At 44.7% G+C, this 25,786-nt stretch overlaps 1 protein-coding gene across 2 annotated transcripts; it reads right to left on the reverse strand.

The window, feature by feature from the left end:
• Positions 1–610: 610 nt before the first annotated feature.
• On the reverse strand, positions 611–25,786 carry LOC106600791 (1-phosphatidylinositol 4,5-bisphosphate phosphodiesterase delta-3-A). Of its 2 annotated transcripts, XM_014192451.2 has the most exons (15): positions 25,037–25,784; positions 15,004–15,171; positions 8,108–8,336; positions 7,069–7,198; positions 5,985–6,210; positions 5,450–5,651; positions 5,192–5,336; positions 4,593–4,745; positions 4,228–4,368; positions 3,959–4,112; positions 3,609–3,725; positions 2,965–3,143; positions 2,641–2,776; positions 2,034–2,183; positions 611–1,940 (listed from the first exon to the last, which is right to left on the reverse strand). In XM_014192451.2, the coding sequence occupies exons 1-15, from the start codon at positions 25,131–25,133 to the stop codon at positions 1,792–1,794; spliced, it is 2,376 nt and encodes a 791-aa protein (XP_014047926.1). In that variant the 5' UTR covers positions 25,134–25,784; the 3' UTR covers positions 611–1,791. The 2 variants fall into 2 exon arrangements, 1 of the variants encoding a protein (XP_014047926.1); XR_006769177.1 differs by lacking the exon at positions 2,641–2,776 and having other exon boundaries at positions 25,037–25,786.

Here is a 25,786-nt window from a genome sequence, read left to right on the forward strand (position 1 = left end):
AGAAATACTGTACTAATGTCACTTACTATAGTAACGTCAATGAGAATATTGCCCCGGAAGCTCAGGGAAATTATTTGTTTCTATAGTACTATAAAGACACACCATCTTCAAAGTTTGGATTCAAGTGCTTTTTGTTGTTAAATAGACTGGGAGACCTTTCAGATTTGGTGGCTGGATTTAACACTGACCCATATGAACACTGACCCACACTGACCCATATGAAGAAATAAGTCACAAAAAAGTACACAATGAAAGAGACACTAAGGTAAACAGGTAAGTATATACTGTCTAAGCAACTACAAGAAAGAATACTAACAGCTGTTTCCATTGAAATAAAGCAAATAAGGCATTTCAAACTGTCAAAACCATTTGCCGGTTTTCAAAATTTAAGTGACTTTGAATTTAAATTTAGATGATCACAAGAAAGAATACACATAATAAAGTCCAGTAACAATACATTCTACTAGTGCATTATGGATTACTGCTTTGAAATGAGAACTGACCTTGGAAATTCATGAAAGCTAATACTTCAATTATATGTATTCAACGTAATCATGATGCCCGGTGATAAAACGCTTCTTTGATGCATTAGTCTTGATTTGACCCTCTGTGACTTTGATGCTGTTTTTATTTAGCAAAAGGAAGTTAGTGTCAGAGAAAGTACATACAGTATGCAAATGAATTCATTTTACTGAGAGAATTAGAATACTGTAACTACATTAGAATATAACATTTTACAACAATGTTAAATATAATCTAAAAACTTCTATCAGCAATTTCACACAGAAAGAAGTGTGTTTCATCAATTGCAACTAACACAATTTGTTGCAAACACATTACAAAAACATTAAGTGTTGAAATGTATTAATTCTGTCACTAAGGTTAAGTCATTCATTCAGTATTTTGGACTGTGTCATGCCAGGTGTGACAGACCAATACAACAACAACAACTAGACTTAATTTACAGATTAAATTTAGTCAATAAACACTATCGTTGTCCTGGAAAAAGGAGCACAACTAAAAGTCTTGCCCTGATAAAACGTTTCTAAAAGTTTCAAACATAATATTCTGTAATAGTAAAAAAGTTTGAATAATTGATTGGATTTATATAGTGCTTTTCTACCAACTGAGGTACTCCGAGAGCTTTACATGGTAGAGGGAAACTCACCTCATCCACCATCAATATGCGGCACCCACCTGGGTGATGCCCGGTGACCATTTTTGTGCCACAACGCTCACCACACATCAGCTAAAAGTAGCAAAAAAGTTAAATACTTCTTAACTTTAAATATGTAAAAAATGTTGGGAAACATCTTCATGATCTGCTCCAGGGACTCCAGGACACAAACCTGGCTTTGAGTGAAAAAAAACCCCTCTATATTGGCTTCATAGTAGGCAGACGGCTGCCAGGTAGAGTTCTGGTGTAAAACAGGTCAGCGCCAAAGTCATGTCTCTATGGAAATAGACATGAACACTCTGAATGCACTGACAACAGAGTACAGAATACTCCCACAATAGCAACACGCCAGTGAGTTTCTCTCCCAGCTAACACTATTCATCAACAGGCAAGACTCCCATCCAGGTTTGACTGAGAAGGAATGATGTCTTCCTCTCTGTAGCCAGGGAGCCCTATATGTCCTGCCAATTCTAAATGGGATGTATTAAAAGAGCACTGGGACATAGGCAGGCAGCAGCTTGTCCTTTTCACCCCAATTAGGGAGACTTTCCCCCCCCAAGACATAAGCATGGCGCTTATCAGATAAGCGTGGCACCACTTCAGGTAGATATGGGTCATGCTTTGCCATTGCTCTTAGCCAAGGCCATGCGCTCGGACACAGTCTTGATGGGGACCCCCTTACCGGACACCTTGACATGGATGAAAAGGGTGGATGGAGAGAGGCTGGAGCCATCTGCCTTCAGCAAGTGGACATGGCGGTAACCTAGAGAAAAATAGACCCACTGGTGTCAGTGTCACCTCACAGACACACTAGCTACACAAACACCCCTACAATACAGAGACAGTATCCTAGTACCTGTACGGAGGCTGGTAAAGGGCAAGGTGTACTGGCCCACAAAGTCGTTCCTGGCTTTGTGGTCATGGTCTTCCACTACAAAGCGTACCAGGGCCAGCTCAGGGACCTGCAGCTGGAAGCTCAAAGTGCTGTCCCAGCGTGGGTTAAAACCTGCAGGGGGCATAGGAGAGCTGTCAGACACTGCCATCCAACGCCATTCACAGCCTGAAACTACTCCACAGACCGGGATAATGGCACTCTACATGAGAAGTATCATTTTCTGGTGCTCACATGTCTGAGAAAACCTGTACTGAGCAAAGATAATGGAGTAGCTGGGGTATCTATCATGCTTTATTATCATTATGGTAAAAATAAATATGGGAGTACAGAATAACGTTCCGGATCAATTTTCTGTTTGGAATAGTGCCATGGGTGTTGGGAGTCATACTGGTTCCCTCTATACTTATGTTATTTCATGGTAAAACGTCAAGTGTTCCTAGTACTATTATGTTCTTCTAATTATATTTCTAATATGGTTAATATGTGAACTCAAGGGTGTATACAACCCTTGTGATCCATGTTTATAATGGGAATATAATAGATGTGCAATAGATGAGTGGAAGGTTACCATTGTTGTCGATTCTGTGGGTTTTGTCTCTGGAATTATCAATGGCCACCCCGTGAATTTCCACCCACACCTGCGGGTCCACAATGGAGTTGGGCTTGTCTGTGTTGATCTTAGGGAGCTGCTGTGCTGATATTATCTGAACACAAAATCCCCCCAAATTACTTTTTGTGCCTTTGTATATAAAATTCTAATATGAAAATTACTAATAAAGTGAAGTATTTTACTACCTTGGTCTGCTTCCATAACACTGCTAACTAAAATGTGCCCTACTATTCCAACATATAAACCACCACAACAGAATCTGATTCCCAGCAGGTTTCTCACCCGTATGGTGAGCTGTGTGGGGATGTGTCCTGGCCCACCTCCTGTGATCTCTGGGTTGAAGTGGGAGCTGGGGCTGCACAGGAAGCTGGGCTTGAGGATGTATCCACAGCGACCGTTAGGCAGGAAGCGGCCCTGGTTCAGATCCATCTGCTCCCCTGGAGTCTGGAAATTCAGAGCAACTGCGCGCACACACACACACACACACACACACACACACACACACACACACACACACACACACACACACACACACACACACACACACACACACACACACACACACACACACACACACACACACACACAGAGAGAGAGAGAGACAGACAGAGAGACAGAGAGAGAGGGAGAGAGAAACAGGCAGGGGTGTGAAAAGAGACAACAACCTACCGCAACACATGAACAACAGAACACACTTTACCAGGCAGCAGAGTGTGAGGTCAGCTATTATGACAAGCGAAGTGAGGAATAGGAGGCAAACACCAAACATTTGCAATGCTCTCAGAGGAGGCCCAATGTAAAATAGCTTTCTATCTCCAGGGACTTCCAGGCTAGATAATGTTAAATAAATGAGCCACCTGTACCAACTCCCTCCTCCACCCCACCCCACCCCACCTCCAACCCCCGCTCCAGCCCAGAGTGCTGACCCATCGAGCAGCCGCCGTTCCACATATCCTGGGGGTCGTAGTTGGAGGATTGGAGGCGCTGCCCAGAGGGGTAGATCCGGCTCAGCTGCCTGCTGTTGTGTCTGACAAACAGCTTTCCTGGAAGGTGATGAGAGGACAGGGTAAGAGCTCCATTATAATACCTCAAACGCAAATAAAAAGACAGACACACAAATATGCACGACAACATGATGCACAAATGCACCCGTGTATTCAATGACTTTCTCTACAACTACAGTGCCAGTAAGAACTATGAGTCATTATAGGATCTAATCAGGAACTGATTCACAGAAAACGGTTCGGTTCGAGTTATGTCTTCCTAAGCCCCTTGCCTGTGTCCTTGATGTGTTTGAGGGCGTCATTCTCATTGAAGGACGACATCTCATTGGGTGGTTTCTGGGTAGAGTGTTGGAACCCGCGGAAGGGGACACTTCGACAGTACACCACCAGTTCAGACAGCTCTGGGCTCAGCTTAGATGAGACCGCCTGAGCCAGAAACACAGAGTGCACATGAGAAAAGCTTGATATATTGTATGTTCCTGATGAACTTCTGTAGACTTACAGTGCCGTCTCAGTCACATGGAAGGTAAATGTGTAGCACCTTGGCAGGGTCCTTTTTGTCCTTTTTGTTTCTGCTTGATGCCTCGTCGTCCGAGCTGGTATCAAAGCTGCTGGTCTTCCCCAGCTGGTTCAGGTGGTGAACATCCTTCTTCCCCTTCACCAGGATACGACCCCTAAGCTCCTGCAGAGGGAAGACAGAGATGCTTCAGAACATATGTAAATACTCCTGTTAGTATTCCACAATCGTCCCATAAACATGCGAAGGGATGGGAGAGAGAGTAGAAAAAGACAACGGGTTTCTTAGGCAGAAGGGGACAGGGGTGAGTAGAGAGCTGGGGACAGGGGTGAGTAGAGAGCTGGGGACAGGGGTGAGTAGAGAGCTGGGGACAGGGGTGAGTGCCGTACCTCAGGAGAGGGCAGGTCCTTCAGAGGCTGGTCTTTGAGGGGCTTGGTGAGCAGCCTCTTGCCCAGGATGGTGCGCAGGTGTCTGGCCATGACCGTCTGCTGCTCCACCGTACAGTGGTTCTCAATGGACAGGATCAGGGGGTACGGGGAGGCCTAAAGGAAAAAACAAGGGGTTGGTTCATAAGAGGCCATTCATTAAAATGTAAGAGAAACCATAAGCTCATTAGGTAATAAGCCAGGGTTTATTCTGGACTACACTGAGGCCAAGAAGCTGTTGGACAGTCTTATTAGACTCTGAGCCAAGACTATGACTGTATCTTCAACTGCATGTTGGCAGAGGCAGAAAGTCAACAGTCTAGATTTGTTTTCAGCCACTGGCCTGCTGCCATTTACTTGTTAACTCTATTTTGTTGAGATAAGGGATACTTTGCTTTCCATAAAGAGTCACATACAGAAGACATATGGGCATGATGGTTAAGGTGAAACCACACAACCATCTGTCCATCATCCCCCCAACCCACTAACAGGCTCTCACAGGCCAGGTGCGCTCACTTTTTGTTGTATTTATTTTGTTGTAATTTTTTTAATAAATTGCTCACCTTGAAGGCATACTGGGCGATGGTCTCGATTACCTCTTTGAAGGGCACCTTAGAAGTAAGGGTGTGTCCATGGTAGATGACAGGCTCTCCTTTGTCCCCGTCCCAACAATCCAGCTCCACACAGCGACAGCCCTGGTTCAGAGCCCTGGTTCACACAGTACATATTCTTAGCGTGTGTGTGCATGTGTGTTTATGTGTTTTGTGTCTATGCGCATGCATATGTATGTTTGTGTGTGCGCATGTGTGTGTATTCAATACCTGATGTATGGCTCAGCGCTGCTGGCACTGGTGACCTGGTCCTTGGTGAGGTAGGTGTTGTGTGAGGATGAGATGAAGTAGTGGGCCAGAGGTCTGGTCATGTCCTGGTGCACCCTGGCGTGGTCGGGGTTAAACACATCGTTCTCCAGGGACAGCATGTACACGGTGAAACCGTTCTGGGTCATGAACTGGTTCTTCTGGGCTGCAGGGAAGAGGCGCACATGAAATCATCAACCTTTTACGAGGGTTATGAACAGGAAGAGACGGGTATAGACATGCTCATACGATTGTGGGAAAATAAAGTCAGGTGCGGAACTGGCCCTGAATTTGCAGCAATTAAATGATGTAAAATATAAATGCATAAAACATTGAGATAAATAAAAGCACAGTGAATATAAGGAATGTAGTACAAAAAGATATGAAAACGTATGCACTCTGGATTAGTCGCTCTGGATAAGAGCGTCTGCTAAATGAATAAAATGTGAAATGTAAGGTCCGAAAAATCCACGGCTAAAATTATGTTTCTTCGGCCTACCCCAGTCGTTGAGCTCATAGGTGCGGATGAGGCTCTGAGCGTGGATCAGTGATGCGTCCTCCCCCTGGTCTCCCAGGAAGTCTCTCAGCTCAGCGGTGGACAGAACACAGCCGTTACCAGAGTAATGTCTGAACACGGCGTCCAGCTCCGGCCGCCTCATCAGCTCCCTGCAGAACTCCTCGATCTCTACGTGGTCCAGACGGCCGTCACATGACCGGTCAGCTTTCTGAGAGACGGACGGACGGATGGACGAATAGAGGAGGAGGAGGGACAGACAGACAGAGGAGAGGGAGGGAGGGACAAAGAGACAGATGGGCGAATGGACGGACGGACAGACAGAGAGACCTTGGTTAGGGCTGATCTGATTAAAACACTCTCACATACACAACCCCTCCACACATTTTCAAAGCGGTTCCCTAAAAACAGAGAGCTAGATCAAAGTTAATATCTTCAATTCTTATAGGTGAGCCATGTTTATATTATCAAATGCCCAGCAACCCCGTCCACTCCCATAATTCATACCATACAGACAAACATACACTCCACACATTACTGCACTGCAGTTGGTTTGATATTCAGTCTCTGAGGAGAGGCAGGGTTGGAGAAGGCAGGAGCAGGAAAACACCTGGACATTAACGGAGAGGGGAGCTGAGAGACTTAGCTAGCAGTAATCCTCAACTATGGAGAAATGACTGGCTGCCTGATCATTTGAGAAGGGGATGGGGAGAAGGGAGAGGGGGAAGATGAAGGAAGGGGGAGGACAAGACCGTCAGGGGAGACAGATAGACAGCAGTAGAGAGAAGAGGGCGGGAGAGGGAGAGAGAATGAGTGTGTGAGTGAGAGAGTGAGAAAGAGAACGAAAGGCCTCCTGGTTGGCTTGCCACTGGGCTGGTAATTGAACACAGACTCCAGGCTGAGAGTGAAACGCAGCCCCAAACAGCACACTGGGTAAACAATGGCCCTCAACCAACAGCAACATCTCGTTCACACACATACGCACATGCACACACCCATGAAGTCAAGGTCTATACACATTAACAAACAAGCATGCTGAATGCTGCACACACATACAGCACGTGCTCACCTTGAATAGCGAGCGTGCGTACTGTTCATTCAGGTCTATGTTGATCATCTGCAGCAGGCATTTGACCTCGTCGTAACTCATCTTCCCATCGTCGTTCTCATCAGCCCGTCTCAGGTAGCCACGGATCCAGGTGTGGGGGGTTAAGGAGAGCAACCAGGGGAGCATACCGAACCTCTAACCCGAAACACATCCTTAAAAGTACATACTATGGTATATACAGTATGTATAGACACATAACACATCTATACATACAGGCAGAGTTGATGCACATGCATAGTGTATATGGGCACATTACAGCCCACATCCAACTATGGGTAAGGGTCAATTACATCATTTCTTAAATTTACAGCAATCCAGAAACCAATTGTGTAACCGTTCCGAGGAGGATCAGTGTCTAATTCAACTACCAGGAATTGAAATGGAATACACCCCAGCCTATGATTCAGATGTGTGTTGACTGTAGATACACACGTCCTGTTGTGCCAACATCCATCTGAAGTCAAAATACTAAAAGCCTCCTCCAAGGCCTCTAATGGAATAGAACACAGGGCTGACGTAGAGAGAGGAGCCTATATGACACCTCCCTCTTCCAGGACACACACACAACAATAGGAGCTTTTGCAAGGATGGTCTTTATCAATCTACTGCAAACACCGCTGGGACCTGCCAGTTTAAAACCGCACCGCTCTAGCCTGGACATGTCCCAGAGCACCTACTGCTCTATCTGTTCTCAAGATCTGGCTTTGCGTTTTACACAGGTGTGTCTGTTGTACCCCCGTGTCGCTAACAACCCAGCGGCTATACCAGGGATCATGTTTGACAGGATATTCAGACTATATTTAGACGGTGCTTTTTGCTGGGCCATTGCTGCACATCTTAGGTATGCTGTGGATGTGGGATGGTGCTTGTGACAGTGTTATGTTCAAAGTCAGTCACCATAGCGATCCTGGCTGCCCAGCCTGCACTATATTTACCTTGAGTCGAAAGCTGGCAGCCTGGCACAGCGCAACAAAGGCCCACGGGGGGGGGTAAAGGATATTGGTCCAGTTTCTCCTTCTGGGTCATGTTGGCCACGCGCTCCTTCAGTGTGCGTATCCCTTTGACCCAGCGCCTTGCCTCCTCCTCACAGGAGCAGAGGAGGTCCAGACTCTTCCTGGCTCCTCTGAACACCACCGTGAAGCACTGATTCTCTGGTACTGACCCGGATAGCCTCCGCAGAGCCTCAGACTGGCAGCCCTCACGCACACACTCCACCTCTGTCACTGAGACTGGCACAGGGAGAGGTGGGGGAGGGGAGGTGGGAAAGGAGATGGTGGGAGAAGCAGAGAGGGGGATTGTATTAATCTGGGTGTACGAATAAACAGAATTACAAACAGGGCACCAAAACACGTGGAACTTGGAGGGAGGCTCAGAGCTGAAAGGTCGTGAACTTCAGGGGGAGTGTGGTAACACCGACGAAGCAGTGTGACATGGCATCTCGGTTCTGATTTGGCTCTTAAATAATAAGACCTGTACAGACACAGACCTGCGTCAGCTGCGGCTGCAGAATATGTTTACGACTCAGGCCTACATTCATCTGCATGGACACTCAGGGCACAGCAGTCAAGCTGACACTCAAGTGTAGGCAGGACCTTTGGCCCAATGCCATGGCGTGTTTGTGTGTGTAAAGAGATAAAGGAAGAAAGAAGGACGCCGTCTCATTGACTTCTAGAGAGATTAGCATGTATTTCAGCTCTCATTGATTTCTAGAGAGATTAGCATGTATTTCAGCTCTTATTTATAAACAGTAACATCTGTGGGAGTGGGCAGGGCTTTACACGTGATGGCTGACCCTCTGCCCAGCAACACAACACCAGCCTACTACCCCATTACCCTCCCTGCAACACATCCAGAATAGAGCCCAGTGAAGGTTTCAAACATAAGACTATCTCCACTACAACGACAAACCCCATATCCCTTTATTAATTGAATAGATGGAATTATCATGTATTTGTGGTTGGGTTTGTGGAGTAGCTTTCAGAATCAGTCAGTTAATTTAAGTACATTTAGCAATGCCTTTCTACACTGGGATCAGCTTTCCAGGCAAATAGTGACACACAGAGCAACGATGGCTCAGCCACAGGGCTGACTGTGCCAGAGCCAGGGGCAGCCACTAGACAACTGTCTCTTCTGACAACGGCCTCTTTCTGCTGAACAGCCCATGCCTCTCCACCTCCTCAAAATCGCTGACAAATTCCTGACCCATCGCTCCATGACAAGGGTGACATTTCAATGCGGAGAGTAGGGGGAAGTGTGGTGTGTGTGTGTGTGTGTGTGTGTGAGAAACTGGCACAGCCGAAGTGTTAAGTGCGGTGCATATTCTCTAAAGCCCATCTGAGGGGCCCTTGAGACCCCCTGTAGTCAGCATTTGTGTGTGTGTGTGTGTGTGTGTGCGCGCGCGTCTGCATGCATGCATGTGTTAATGAGCATGCATATGTCCTTCGACACAGCCGCTTTTGTGTTGTCAGTAGCTGTCTGCTGAAGTGGTCAGCCTGCCTTTGTCCTGTGGCCTGTCGATGTTCTGTAGCGTTAGCCAGGTGTGACTGAAGTGATACCGCAACACCACCACACTGGCTCTAATTGTGGCCTGGTTGAGGGAAGATGACGTCACAAGCCCTGACCCCCACATCAGCCACCTGGCCTCTCATCCTACTGTACATTAGGCCTTATCCGGAGACATACAGTGCCTTCAGAAAGTATTCAGACCCCTTGACTTTTTCCAAATTTTGTTAGGTTACAGCCTTATTATAAAATTGATTAAATAGTTTTTCCCCCACATCAATCTACACACAATACCCCATTATGACAAAGCAAAAACAGGTTTTTATAAATCTTTCCAAATTTTGGAAGTAACACATTTACCTAAGAATTCAGACCCTTTACTCAGTACTTTGTTGAAGGACCTTCGGCAGCGATTACAGCCTAGAGTCTTCTTGGGTATGACGCTGCAAGCTTGGCACACCTGTATTTGGGGAGTTTCTCACATTCTTCTCTGCAGATCCTCTCGAGCTCTGTCAGGTTGGATGGGGAGCGTTGCTACACAGCTATTTTCAGGTCTCTCCAGAAAAGAAAGAACCCCTAACCCTAAACACATCCTCAGTGACCCTCTGGAGCAGGATTTCATCAAGGATCTCCCTGTACTTTGCTCCGTTCATCTTTGCCTCAATCCTGACTAGTCTTCCAGTCCCTGCCGCTGAAAAACACCCCCACAGCATGAGGCTGCCACCACCATGCTTCACCGTAGGGATGGTGGCAGGTTTCGTCTAGACATGATGCTTGGCATTCAGGCCAAAGAGTTCAATCTTGGTTTCATCAGACCAGAGAATCTTGTTTCTCATGGTCTGAGAGTCCTTTAGGTGCCTTTTGGCAAACTCCAAGTGGGCTGTCATGTGCCTTTTACTGAGGAGTGGCTTGTCTGGCCGCTATACCATAAAGGCCTGATTGGTGGAGTGCTGCAGAGATGGTTGTCCTTCTGGAAGGTTCTCCCTTCTCCACAGAGGAACTCTGGAGCTCTGTCAGAGTGGCCATCGGGTTCTTGGTCATCTCCCCGATTGCTCAGTTTGGCTGGGCGGCCAGCTTTAGGAAGAGTCTTAGTGGTTCCAAACTTCTTCCATTTAAGAATTGATGAAGTCCACTGTGTTCTTGGGGACCTTTAATGCTGCAGACATTTTTTGGTACCCTCCCCAGATCTGTGCCTCGACACAATCCTGTCTTGGAGCTCTACGGACAATCAATTCCTTCGACCTCATGGCTTGGTTTTTGCTCTGACATGCACTGTCAACTGTGGGACCTTATATAGACAGGTGTGTGCCTTTCCAAATCATGTCCAATCATTTTAATTTACCACAGGTGTACTCCAATCAAGTTGCAGAAACATCTCAAGAATGATCAATGGAAACAGGATGCACCTGAGTTCAATTTCGAGTCTCATAGAAAAGGGTCTGAATACTTACGTAAATAAGGTATTTCTGTTTAAAAATGTTAATACATTTGCAAACATGTCTCAAAACCTGTTTTTGCTTTGTCATTATGGGGTATTGTGTGTACGTAGCAAAATGTGGAACAAGTCAAGGGATCTGAATACTTTCTGAAGGCACTGTATATTTAGAGAGTTGGGACAACTTTTTGAATTTTGAATATTGCTCGAATTCTAGACATTCAGTTACATAGCATTGTTTACATATTCCCCATGTGATGTTAATGGGGAGCTAACATGGCTGCCATAGAATGTTGAAGTGTCATGTAAATGCATCATAATGCAGAACCGCATTGGCCCAACTCTAAACACATAGATCTGGCCGTATCCATTTCCCACAGCAGCGGGTGCTTCCTGGGTCCCTGAGAGACAGCGATGGGAGAGAACTAGGGACATAATCTGAATTTCATGACTGAGGAATAGGCCTTGCTGAAGTGACATAGTGGGGGTGGATTGTGCAACAAGTGAAAGAGAAAGAGAGAGAGAGAGAGAGAGAGAGAGAGGCGAAAGAGAGATAGAAAAAAATAAAGAGAGCGAGATGAAGGTAGAGCGAAAGAGAGAGTTACAAGGAGGTCATGCAATTACAACCTCCCATCAGCATTATCCCATTCTTAACCTTTGCCCCTCAGCTTGCCTCCCAGCCCAGGGTGTGTTAGGTTAGCAGCAGTGCTATCAGACTCGGACTAGTGGGTGTTAGAAGGTATTAAGGAAGTGTTGTGTTCCACTTGAAGTGAACCAATGTGGCTGTATGCTGTCTGAGTCGACATGATGAATGTACTCTCCTGACCTTGACATTTATAACCCGTCACAAAGCATCTCTTAAACCTTGTACTCATTACCTCGACTTTGGAATTGAGTCGACATAAACTTCTCTGTGTTGTTTCCACTCTGTGTGTAGGTGGGTGTGTTTGCATGTGTGTTTCCACTCTGTGTGTAGGTGGGGGTGTTTGCATGCGTGTTATCTAGATCACTAGTATAATATGTTTGTACAGCATGACTCAAAAATGAAAAGAAAAGAAATAAATCAGATTGACTTCGGCAACTCCAAAGCTCTAAGGACCGCCAGCACTAATTCATAAAATGATGTGAGTCAGAGACATGTTTAGACTCTTTAAATGACAAATCTCAAAGATAGTAGTGTAGTGGTGGTTGGCAGGTCACGGCCAAACCCTGCAATTGGGAGGTCAAAGAGGTTTACCCATTTGGTAGGGCTATAATATGACATAAGCGTGTACACACACACACACACACACACACACACACACACACACACTTCGTCATGCATGCCAACAACAATAATTAGCCTGTGCCATCAGATTCCTATGGGCAGGGCAGAGGAGCCCTATATTTGTCCTATGGAACATGGAGAGGAGGGATATTTTTTCAAGAGCAATCTGAGAGGCAAACCCTGAAGGTGTAGATCTATTAAATTATACTGAGATTTACTACTGCTTTAGGAGGCCTGAGTACTCTAAGCGCTTCACCGGCTGCCCACTTATCCTTCTCCTTAAACCATTGAACTTTGTGTGTGTGTGTTTTTGGCTTTACTATCCTTGTGGGGACCATAACTCACAAGAATATCAAAACAAGGAAAGTTAGCACAATTGGGGACATTTTTCTGGTCCCCACAAAGAAAAAGGCTATTTTACGCTTAGGTGTTAGGTTAAGGGTTAAAATTAGGGTTAAGGTTAGAATTAGGGTTATGGGTTAGGTTTAGGGTTATAGGTTAGGTTTAAGAGTTAGGGTTATATTTAGGTTTACGGGTTTAGGGTTCAGGAAAACAGGATTTTGAATGGGAATACATTTTTTTGTTCCCCACAAGGACATTTACATTTACATTTTAGTCATTTAGCAGACGCTCTTATCCACAGCGACTTACAGTAGTGAATGCATACATTTCATACATTTTTTTTACCCCTCATACTGGTCCCCCGTGGGAATCGAACCCACAACCCTGGCGTTGCAAACACCATGCTCTACCGACTGAGCCACACGGGACCTAAATGTGTGTATGTGTGTGTTTTTTGTTTAACTATTCTTGTGGGTACCAGAAGTCCTCACAAGGTTAGTAAAACAAGGAAAATTCGACATTTTGCCAGTCCCCATGAGAAAAAAATGCTATTTTAGGCTTAGGGGTTAGGTTTACAATTAGGGTTAGAATCGGGTCAGGGTTAAGGTTAGGTTTAGGAGTTAGGGTTAGGTATAGTTTTAGGGTTAGGGGTTAAGGCTAGGCTTAGGGCTTAGGGTAGGTTAAGGTTAAGGTTAGGGTTAGATTTAGGGTTAGGGGTTAGGGAAAATAGGATTTTGGAAGGAAATCAATTCATTGGTCCCCAGAAAGATAGCAATACAAAACTGTGTGTGTGTGTTTGACTGTGTGCGCATGTGTGTGCGCGCGCGTGTGTGTGTGTGTGTGAGGAAGGGGAAACAGTCAAAGGTTTATGATTAGAAATAGCGTTCCCACAGTTTAATGGGCCAAAACATCTAGGATTACTGCCAACATTTCCTTTTTCTCTTTAAGGGGGTTGTGATCATTAGAGCACTAATATGAAGTGCCTGCTTCCCTTTCTGATTGGCTCATTGCCTGCAAAAGATTAGCGTGCTGAGGTAAACCCATATGTTGAGGCTAACGGATAACAAGTCTATGTTCATTGTTTCTAATGCAGCTTGTGTCCTTTTACACCTCTTTGTAACAGTGGTTGACCGATATGAACCTTCAGCAGGTATGGAGATTTTGTGTGTACTATATGGATGCATTACTACAGGTGACACTGCCAAAATAAAGGAAACACCAACATAAAGTGTGTTAATAGGGCGTTGGTCCACCACGAGCTAGAACAGCTTCCATGCACCTTGACATAGATTCTACAAGTGTCTGGAACTCTATTGGAGGGATAACAACACAATTCTTCAAAGAGAAATTCCATCAGTTGATGTTTTGTTGATGGTGGTGGAAAACGCTGTCTCAGGCACCGCTCCAGAATCTCCCATAAGTATTCAATTGGGTTGAGATCTGGTGACTGAGGCGGCCATGGCATATGGTTTACATCGTTTTCATGCTCATCAAACCTCGTGCACTGTAGATGGGAGCATTGTCATCCTATGAGGACATGGTAGCCAAAATAATGGCATGCTGAGCCTTTATTTACATGACCCTAAGCATAATGGGATGTTAATTGCTTAATAAACTCAGGAACCACACCCGTGTGGAAGCACCTGCTTTCAATATACTTTGTATTCCTTATTTACTCAAGTGGTTCCATTATTGTGGCAGTTACCTGTATCATACAATTACACAGGTTATAGCATCCGACTTAAATCCTGGCTCACATCATAGTATCCCTTTAAATGATTAAAGGCAAATGTAGATAAGAGGGCATTATTGTTGGTCAACATGAAAAGCCTAAACAGCTTAGGACAAAGAGCTGGCTAAATTAGTCTACCGAATCAGGTCTAAGAGGAGGGTTGAATGGACTAGAACAGGGAGTGTGCTTGTGGAAGTCCTGTTCGTTTGTTTATACATGATTATTTTCCTGTATATAGTCTTCCCTTCATACATGGCTACTTCTCCTAATCTGATACCAGTTAAGCTTCCTTTCCAACTATCGCGAAAGCCTCAGATCCTGAAAAGCAAAAAAGACCAAAACATCCCCCTCTCGTGACCACTCCCCATCCCCACTCCTCTCTTCTTTTCTTCTCAATCTACACCTACCCTCTACCCTCCCTTTCCCTTAATCCGAACCCTTATCATTTCTCCTTCTCCTCCCTTATGCCTCCTTTCTCTCCTCGCCCACCCCTCTATTTTCTCTCCCCCTCCTCATACCTACTCTTTTCCCCTCATCCAATCTCTCTCTTTTCTCTCCCCATACCTCCCCTTTCCCCTCATCTACCCCCTCCTCATCTGTCCCCCATTGTATACTCACAGGTCTGTTGTGCCTTGGCCTTGCGGGAGCTCTTGGTGGACTCGCACCACACGGTGACCCCGTCCTCCAGCAGACGCAGGCTGCGGCTCTTCTGCCACCTCTGGGAGCGTACCTTCACCATGTTGGAACCGTGCATCATCGCACGGACATTCTCATCATCCAGCACTCCTGGAAACACACACACACACGCAAGGTCATGGTCAAATACACTGTTATACCCTTTTTGGTAACGTGCAGTATCACTGTGAACTTTCCAGTAGGATGTAATATAGTATGTCACTGATACCATGTCATTGTTGAACACACCCATATATCATTCACTCTAGTCTAATTCAATGGCAGGCCATCCACACCAAGCTCTGCTGGCAGTTCATTGAGAGTTCAGTCTGTCTGCTCTACTGTCGTAAATGGCAGTAGAAGTCTATGAGCCATATTCCTTCTTGGCCTTCCCTCGTCATGCTATTACAGTAAAATGACTGTGGCGTTTATTTTACTGTATAGGGACTCATAAACACTCAGTATCATGTGAGGATGAAAAGGGAGGGTTGGGAGTTATTTATGAAAGAGAACAAGTATGCTAACAAACCAGTCAAGCACAACCCATTTCAATATCTCTACTGTGGTTGTGTTGTGTGTTGAGGGCTTGGCAGCAGTGGGAGTTCCAGGGATGACTCACTCACCTTTATACATACACCAGTCATCTTCCTTTGGAAGCACGGCCTCCATGACTCACAAACACAGGCCATGATCTCATAACTAGGGCCTAAACATAGGACTTTGTTTCATATACAAACCCCTGAAAGGAGCAACGCTGCATCAAGGTTGACATTCAGATTACTGAAGCAGGAAATCACCACGGAATCGACTGACTTGAAGAGAAGACACACTTTTCTACATGTGTGTTAGAACATGTTGTTTATTTTCCATGGTTCGTTGCGGTATGCGGCATGAGCCAAGCCAGACTTTGGAACGCTGCACAACAAAAAGAAGAAGTAGAATGCTAGGATTTGGAACAAATGCCAATATTCCACAGATTAATCTCCCTCACAGGCCAGAGGCAGTCCAACAGAGAACCGGAAAGGGGTTTACAGAGCTGCAGAAACAGTTTGTCACAAACAACCAGTCAGTCAGTCAGTCTGGAGTTGCAGCAGCTCATCTAGCCAGGGAAACCGCTCTCTGCTAATGGCTACTTGATACTAATGTGATTCACAGATACAGCCTGCCATCCCTGACGTGCATGTCACAAGGGACCTTTTAGAGAAAAACCAACATCAGAAATGTTGAGCAGCTTTATCATCCATGTTAAGAGCCGAGTTACCAGACAAATATGGAAAATTGAGGGGAAAGATAGGCAGAGCTGTAACAAGACATGCGCCGTCATGTTGTAAGTGTACATGGATTGTGTACTTGGAACTGCATTCAGACACTACTGAAAACAAAGAGACAGTATTTTCTCTGTTTCTCCGTCTGACAGTTGGATGCCTCTTTCCTTCTCTGCAGTAGATGAATGGGACCTCGTACACTGTTCAACTGTGTTTTCACCTAGAAAATAGGATTTCAAAAGGAGTGCTCTGAAAGAAACTCTCTCCCGTCCTCCCTCCTCTCTTCTCTAAGTCTCTCAAGTATATCGTCAAAGATTTATTTCAAAAACTGTGGCCATGGATGCCCTCATCTATTATTCTCTTGAATCAGCTAAAATCCCTTTCAGAGTTCTTCATGCTGACAATACCATGCCAGTCTCTGACTGAGCTCTTCACTGGCTTCCAGAGCTGACCTCTATTCACTACAAAGTGCACTACTTTTGTCCAGGGCCCATAGTAGTACCAAAAATAGTGCACTATAGGGAATAGGGTGCATTTAGGTCCTGCTCAAAAGTTGTGCACTATATAGGGAACAGGGTGCCATTTGGAATGCAGTCATGGGCTATGAGAGACTGTATCCATGAGCAGGTCAGTGCTCTCACCCACTCCACTCCCCTCAGTAGAAAAGGGGGGAAGCAAACTGAGCCCAGCCATGTCTGTCTGTCTGTCTCTCTCTCAAGCCGTTGGTCAAACACAAAGAGAACCCCTCTCCTCCTCCTCCCCAACCCCAAGCCTCCACCGTAACAACCGTGTTTTTGACACAGTCAGTCACCAAGCTGTTACCACATGCAAGGAATTCCCACAGGCTGAGCATTGAGCACAAGGACCCTATTAACAGCAGGTCAGTGACCATGCTAAGCTGTCCTAACTGAGCTGTGTTCTCGCTCTGCCCATCCTCACACCACTAACCCCAACCCTTATGAGCCTGTTAAATTATTATTCCTGGACCTACTGTTGTCACCTCACTGACCTCAACCCCATTATTTTCTCTCGGTCCCGTCCCTATACCTCCCCATCCAGGAATACGGATGAAAAATCTGTGCACATGGTTACATATGCAAATGTTCAGGGATGCAGGATACCCCCACTGCCAACCGAGCCAAGAAGGAGAGAGTTTTAGTATCAAGCACTCCATACAGTAACACTGCTGTAATGAAGCACATGTGGGTGTGAAGGGAGAAAGAAGGGGCTTTGAGGCCCATGAGCTGGGTACCCTGTTCATCACAGCTCCTACAGCAAGCCAAGGAGAATTTTGTTGACACGCACTTCGTCATTTGGGCCAGCATAACAACCTGGCTGGCTAGCAACGATAAATAAGGTATGTGAAACCAAGCACACAACAAGATGGGGGTTCAAAACAGAGAGAGAGCAAAAGAAGGAAAGAGATAATTACTACAGCAGAAGAAGTGAATGACAAAATAAAAAGGTTGGGATATGGAGGAGTGAGACGTGGAGAGAGGAACAAGACAGGAAATAAGTAAGTGAAGATAGTGAAGATACAGAATAGATAGGGAGATTTCTGGCCATTGTTGGACCTAATACCCTGAGACACAGCCAGATGTCTCAGGGTAAAAACAGAAAACCCATTATAAAACGGGATCATTCATTTGTAATAAACATCAAAATCAAATCAAACTTTATTTGTCACATGCGCCGAATACAACAAGCATCGACCTTACCGTGAAATGCTTACTTGCAAGTCCTTAACCAACAGTGAAGTTCAAGAGCTAAGAACAATATTTACCAAATAAACTAAAGTAAAAAAATAATCAAAATAAATAACGAGGCTATATACAGGGGGTACCGGTACCGAGTCAGTGTGCAGGGGTACAGGTTAGAGTTATTTGTACATGTAGGTAAGGGTGAAGTCACTATGCATAGATAATAAACAGCGAGTAGCAGCAGTGTGCAAAACAAATGGGGAGGGTCAATGTAATAGTCTGGTGGCCATTTGATTAATTGTTCAGCAGTCTTATGGCTTGGGGGTAGAAGCTGTTAAGGAGCCTTTTGGACCTAGACTTGGCGCTCTGGTACCGCTTGCCGTGCGGTAGCAGAGAAAACAGTCTATGACTTGGGTGACTGGAGTCCCTGACAATTTTATGGGCTTTCCTCTGACACCGCCTATTATATAGGTCCTGGATTGTAGGAAGCTTGGCCCCAGTGATCTCCTGGGCCGTACACATTATCGTCTGTAGTGCCTTACAGTCAGATGCCGAGCAGTTGCCATACCAGGCGATGATGCAACCAGTCAGGATACTCTCGATTGTGCAGCTGTAGAACCTTGAGGATCTGAGGACCCATGCCAATTCTTTTTTTGTCGTGCCCTCTTCACGACTGTCTTGGTATGTTTGGACCATGATAGATCATTGGTGATGTGGACACCAAGGAACTTGAAACTCTCGACCCGCTCCACTACAGCCCCGTCAATGTTAATGGGGGCCTGTTCGACCTGCCTTTTCCTGTAGTCCACGATCAGCTCCTTTGTCTTGCTCACATTGAGGGAAAGGTTGTTGTCCTGGCACCACACTGCCAGTTCTCTGACCTCCTCCCTATAGGCCGTCTCATCATTGTCGGTGATCAGGCCTACCACTGCTGTGTCGTCAGCAAACTTAATGATGGTGTTGGAGTTGTGTTTGGCCACGCAGTCGTGGGTGAACAGGGAGTACAGGAGGGGACTAAGTACACACCCCTGAGGGGCCCAAGTGTTGAGGATCAGCATGGTAGACGTGTTGTTGCCTACCCTTACCATCTGGGGGCGGACTGTCAGGAAGTCCATGATCCAGATGTAGAGGGAGGTGTTTAGTCCCAGGGTCCTTAGCTTAGTCATGAGCTTTGTGGGCACTATGGTGTTGAACGCTGAGCTGTAGTTAATGAACAGCATTCTCACATAGGTGTTCCTTTTGTCCAGGTGGGAAAGGGCAGTGTGGAGTGTGATTGAGATTGCGTCATCTGTGGATCTGTTAGGGTGGTCGCGAATTGGAGTGGGTCTAGGGTATCCGGGAGGATGCTGTTGATGTGACCCATGACCAGCCTTTCAAAGCACTTCATGGCTACTGGCTGCGGTAATCATTTAGGCAGGGTACCTCACCTCCTCGGGCACAGGGACTATGGTGGTCTGCTTGAAATATGTAGGCATTAGAGACTCTGTCAGGGAGAGGTTGAAAATGTCAGTGAAGACACTTGCCAGTTGGTCCGCGCATGCTTTGAGTACACGTCCTGGTAATCCATCTGGCCCCTGCGGCTTTGTGAATGTTGACCTGTTTAAAAGGTCTTGCTCACATTGGCTACTGAGAGCGTTATCACACAGTCATCCAGAACAGCTGGTGCTCTCGTGCATGCTTCAGTGTTGCTTGCCTCGAAGTGAGCATAAAAGGCATTTAGCTCGCCTGATAGGCTCGCGTCACTGGGTAGCTCACATCTGGGTTTCCCTTTGTAGTCCGTAATAGTTTTCAATCCCTGCCACAACCGACGAGCGTCAGAGGCGGTGTAGTAGGATTCAATCTTATTCCTGTATTGACACTTTGCTTGTTTCATGGTTAGTCTGAGGGCACAGCAGGATTTCTTACAGGCGTCCGGATTAGTGTTGCTCACCTTGAAAGCGGCAGCTCTAGCCTTTAGTTCAATGCAGATGTTGCCTGTAATCCATTTATTCTGGTTGGGATATGTACGTACGTTCACTGTTGGGACGACGTCATCGATGCACTTATTGATGAAGCCGATGACTGAGGTGGTATACTTCTCAATGCCATTGGATGAATCCCGGAACATATTCCAGTCTGTGCTAGCAAAACAGTCCTGTAGTGTAGCATCCGCGCAATCTGACCACTTCCGTATTGAGAGTCACTGGTACTTCCTGCTTTAGTTTTTGCTTGTAAGCAGGAATCAGGAGGATAGAATTATGGTTGAATGTATCAGTCAACATGTAGTACATTTGATGTAGGAGAATCACAAATCTTTCTCCATGTCTGTCTGTGGAACTAAGTACTGGCTCCATGGGACCTGCTGTAAACACAAGTGTTGTACTGATACTAGGTAAGAAATGAGCCAACTGAGGTCGAAACAGCAGTGTTGAACTCAATCAAAACAATGCTCTCAGACACAGACTGGGACAGAAGCCAAGGAAAACGTTGAACCCTGATACGGAGAGGAGAGCACATCAAAGAATGGGACAACTAGGCTGAGAGGGTTGACATTAAGGCACTGATTTTCTGAGATCACACCTATAAAGAGTTTCATTCCAAACCCCCATATATCCATTTTCAGAAATGTTTGTAAATTAGCTTTTGATGTTTAAAGAAATGATGAGAGATTGGTGTGGTTTTTTTAACTATCTAATCATGGCATTGTTCAATGACAGACATGTATTTGTTTAAAATATAGTGCATTCGGGAAAGTATTCAGACCCCTTGACATTCTAGGATTCTTCTTAACCTCATTGAGCATTCTGCGTTGTGCTCTTGCAGTCAACTTTGAAGGACGGACACTCCTAGGGAGAGTAGCAACAGTGCTGAAATTTCTTCATTTATAGACAATTTGTCTTACCGTGGACTGATGAACATCAAGGCTTTTAGAGATACTTTTGTTACCCTTTCCAGCTTTATGCAAGGCAACAATTCTTCATCTTAGGTCTTCTGACATCTCTTTTGTTTAAGGCATGGTTCACATCAGGCAATGCTTCTTGTGAATAGCAAACTACATTTTTGTGAGTGTTTTTTTTATGGGGCAGGGCAGCTCTAACCAAAATCTCCAATCTCGTCTCATTGATTCGACTCCAGGTTAGGTGACTCCAACTAGCTTTTGGAGAAGTCATTAGCTTAGGGGTTCACATACTTTTTCCAACCTACACTGTGAATGTTTATATAATGTACTCATTATAGACAAGAAAAATAATAATTTGTGTTTTATTAGTTTAAGCACACTGTGTCTGTCTATTGTTGTGACTTACACATCTAAAATGTATGAATTAAATCTAAGATCTATTTTACACACATATGAAGATACAGTGAGGGAAAAAAGTATTTGATCCCCTGCTGATTTTGTACGTTTGCCCACTGACAAAGAAATGATCAGTCTATAATTTTAATGGTAGGTTTATTTGAACAGTGAGACAGAATAACAACAAAAAAATCCAGAAAAACGCATGTCAAAAATGTTATAAAATAATTTGCATTTTAATGAGGGAAATAAGTAAAACTGACTATCCTACCGATCCTTGACTTCAGCAATGTCATTTACAAAATAGCCTCCAACACTCTACTCAGCAAATTGGATGCACTCTATCACAGTGCCATCCGTTTTGTCACCAAAGCACCCCATATACTACCCACCACTGCGACTTGTATGCTCTCGTTGGCTGGCCCTCGCTTCATATTCGTCACCAAACCCACTGGCTCCAGGTCATCTATAAGTCTTTGCTAGGTAAAGCCCCGCCTTATCTCAGCTCAATGGTCACCATAGCAGCACCCACCCATAGCACGCGCTCCAGCAGGTATTTTTCACTAGTCACCCCCAAAGCGAATTCCTACTTTGGCCACCTTTCCTTCCAGTTCTCTGCTGCCAATGACTGGAACAAACTGCAAATTTCACTGAAGCTGGAGACTCATATCTCCCTCACTAACTTTAAGCACCAGCTGTCAGAGCAGCTCACAGATCACTGCACATAGCCCATTTGTAAATAGCCCATCCAACTACCTCATCCCCATAATGTTATTTATTTATTTGGCTCCTTTGCACCCCAGTATCTCTACTTGCACATTCATCTTCTGCACATCTATAACTCCAGTGTTTAATTGCTATATTGTCATTATTTTGCCACTATGGCCTATTTATTGCCCATTGCCTTACCTCCCTTATCTCACCTCATTTGCACACACTGTATATAGACTTTTCTAGTGTGTTATTGACTGTATACATGTTTATTCAATGTGTAACTCTGTGTTGTTGTTTGTGTCGCACTGCTTTGCTTTATCTTGGCCAGGTCTCAGTTGTAAATGAGAACTTGTTCTCAACTAGCCTACCTGGTTAAATAAAGGTGAAATAAAAAGAAAAAAAAAATGTGATGACCCTTCCACTCTGTCTGCAGTATTTTGTGTTGGTGTTGTGTTCTGGGGTCCCTGGTTTTATGGGGACGGGACGGGGGACCCTCCCACTCTGTGTGTGGACCCTCCCACTGTCTGCCGAATTCTCTCTCTTTGCTCTTGTTTTCCTTAATAGGATGTCGGTGGGCGGAGCCGGGAGGGTCGTCAGCGAAATGGGACACACCTGGGCTCGGGTGTGGGCTCATTGAGGAGACTCAACGCAGACAGTTATTTTTGATTGTGGCATTTTTTAAGCTTTTTGTTTGCTCTGGCACATTTCAACACCCCTCACTTACACTACACACACCATTGTTACTTGTTTATAGTTTACTTTAGTTAATACATACATTTGTTATTTCTTGATCTCCCTTCTTGATCTCCCTTATTTGTTACGGGTTACGAGCCGGTTCGTGACACTGATATTGCAGCCTCTCTGCAGCTAGACAGTATGCATCTGCAGGGTTAATGACATTTGGAGACAACCTTTGACCCCTAACATCTGATAAACACAGGGCCACTGGGAACTAGCTCTATGGAGACATTACTTTGGAAAATGTGTCTTCACACATACCCCAAACAAATCACCCTCCCCTAAAGATTCCATACTACTACTGAATGCTATTTCACATGCTGGCAAAATAGGTAGAAGTTAATAGAGACATTGTAATACAAAGCAAATTGTTTTCAAAAGCAAGTTCTCCTTTGGCGCGACTTAGGTTCACCTATTTGATGTGCCAAAACAGCTTGTGATAAGTCAGAACTGCAAGGCCAGCAGTACTTCTGACCTCCTGCATTCTAGCCAGTTAGACACACCCATCTGATACTGTTAGTTTGGTCTGTCATGACTAACAGGACCTCATGCATGGAGAGTTTATGGGGCATGACACAGTTAATTAAATAATATGTTTTTCACCCACCCATGTGTTGCATACACAAATACTCACATGTACAGTACCTGAAAAGGTACAGCAATGCATACATGGGGTTAGGCACCCCACAAATCATTCAATGGCAAAGGTATATGACCCACCAGGATGCAAATTAAAATATTTCTAAGTTTAGTGTAGTGATTCTGTGATAGCACAGGTCAGTATGCTAATCTCAGAGGCTTTCAAAACAAGAGGTCATAGAAACCCTTGGTCATAGAACCAAGTCTGACGTGATTAAATTGAAACAAGAGTATCAACTTGATATCTTACTGAATGATAGTGAAAACTCAAGTATATTTCTAAAGTTTATAAGTTGTTAGATCATATGCTAGTAGACACAGATGTTACTAGATTGAAATGGGAACAAGATTTACAGGGTGAAATAAGCAGAGAGTGGTGTTAATCTGTTTGAAAGCACACAAATGTTCCCACAACCATTCAGTGTTTACTATACCAGACCAACTTCACAAAATGAATGCTGAAATGTCTTTCCCTTGTTGGTGCTGTAAGTGGCAAAAGAGTACTTTTTATCACATGTTTTGGTTAGCAAGCACATGCAATCTTATTTCAATGTTTTGGGAATCAGTAATCAACACAATTTCAAAAGGTTTACAGATTTATATCCCTCATGCCTAGCTTGTCTGTTTGGGACAAATGAATTAGATCCACGGAACAATCAAAAATTATATTGATCTGCCTGTGCTCGCGGCAAAGAAATCAATAACATTATTCTTAAATCAGATATTCCTCCTACTTTAACACACTGGCTACATTTTATATCTAGCTACATCCCTTTGGACTACATTTGTATAACCTTCCCACATCCCATTCATGGCAATAAGAGCAAATAAATAATGAGTGACATGTTTAATCATTATTTTGAAATGGTGTTGATGGTCTTGTTTGTATGCATTGCTGTACCTTAATAGGTACTGTACATGTGAGTATCTGTGTGTATGTAACACATGTGGGGGCGGGGGGAGCTAGGCACTGAGTCAGAGTTGTTCATTGGTGAGTGAGGGTCTATGGGAGTGGGGTGGAGAGCCTGGGGGTCAGGGAGCTGTTGGACACCGCACAAACACATGACCACTTGTCAGCTCCCACACACACTCTCCACTTGAGTTGAGCTCTCTTTTCACACACACACACACACACACACACACACACACACACACACACACACACACACACTCTCTCTCTCTACCTCTGTGTGTGTATGTTTACAAAGACCATTGCATAAGTGGATTTCAAGCAATAGTTTATTTCGTTTAGCAAAACTGATTACCGCCAAGGCATATTGTTCTCCATTTATCTTCCTTGCATTATAAGTTGTCAATGAGAAGAAGTCTTAATGTCCATATGTAAACATTCAATGCCTCCTGAAAACTTGGAAAAATAAAAACCAATGCCAATGGATGTGGAACACAATAGCCTAACTGTCATTAACCTTACCCCTGCACTGATTTCTTCCCCCTTATGGACCAGAGCAACACACATATACACCAGACAATAAGTAATAACTTGTCAAACAATCAACAGGCAAAACTGAAGTATGTGCTCTTATATCTGTTGTAGCAAAATTAAACATGATTCAAGGAAACAAATTAGAGTAATATTGACAGAAGAAGAAACGTTTTAAAACCAATGAGAATCACTATTCTCTTACCCAGTCTCCTAAGTGGGTCCTGCGTCTTGGGTTGGGATTCCACTGCCTTGGGTTCATGATGCACGGCGGTAGGAGGTTTCTTGCTCCTGCCCAACATGATGCAAGTTCCAATGCTGTCCTCGTTGTAGTTTTCTGTCCGTTGCTCTCTTGACTGATATGAAAAAGTCAGGGGTATGTATTGGGGGAGCGCAAATTCCCAGTGCAGGTGCAGTTGTTTAACTCTTCAGCAAGTCTTGGGTTGTGTGTTACTCCGTTGCGTCACCAGGATAGCGCACTACAGTAATTAATTCCCTTTCCATGTGAAGTCCCTACCAGCGTGATTTAATAGCAATGCGTAATCTGAGTTCAGCCAGGGGCGCAGAAACTCTTGAAAACTATACCCACAGACGCAAATCAAATCACTTGTACCCACAGTCACACGTTCATATAGCCTGCCTGCCTATAGTCTACTTTCTTTTAACATAACAGCCTATCAGGGTGAAGCCTAGTTTCTTTTAACATAGCAGCCTATCAGGGGCATTGTGGTCATGGCCAAAAGAAAGTTTCACAATCTCACTGACCTATTTCATAGGTAGGGTCTATTATTATGGTATTTTAATCGATCTAATAGCCTAGACTATACTTCATGGTTCATGAAGAATTGCAATTAATCCTATATAGCCTACAATCTGCATTTATTTAGTGTTCTTTAGCTCAGTTCCTCCCTCCAAAATGACGGGTGGCATAAAGCAGTGTTTCGCACTCCAAACA

This window comes from Salmo salar, chromosome ssa03, assembly GCF_905237065.1.
Source record: "Salmo salar chromosome ssa03, Ssal_v3.1, whole genome shotgun sequence".
Lineage (NCBI taxonomy): Eukaryota > Metazoa > Chordata > Actinopteri > Salmoniformes > Salmonidae > Salmo > Salmo salar.

Coding starts and splice junctions, on each gene's coding strand:
- LOC106600791 (XM_014192451.2), bottom strand. CDS start 25,133: ATGTTGGGCAGGAGCAAGAAACCTCCTACCGCCGTGCATCATGAACCC. Junction 7,199..8,107: donor CAGAAGGAGAAACTGGACCA/ATATCCTTTACC, acceptor AACCCCCCACAC/CTGGATCCGTGGCTACCTGA. Junction 3,726..3,958: donor CAAACACATCAAGGACACAG/GCAAGGGGCTTA, acceptor ATCACCTTCCAG/GAAAGCTGTTTGTCAGACAC.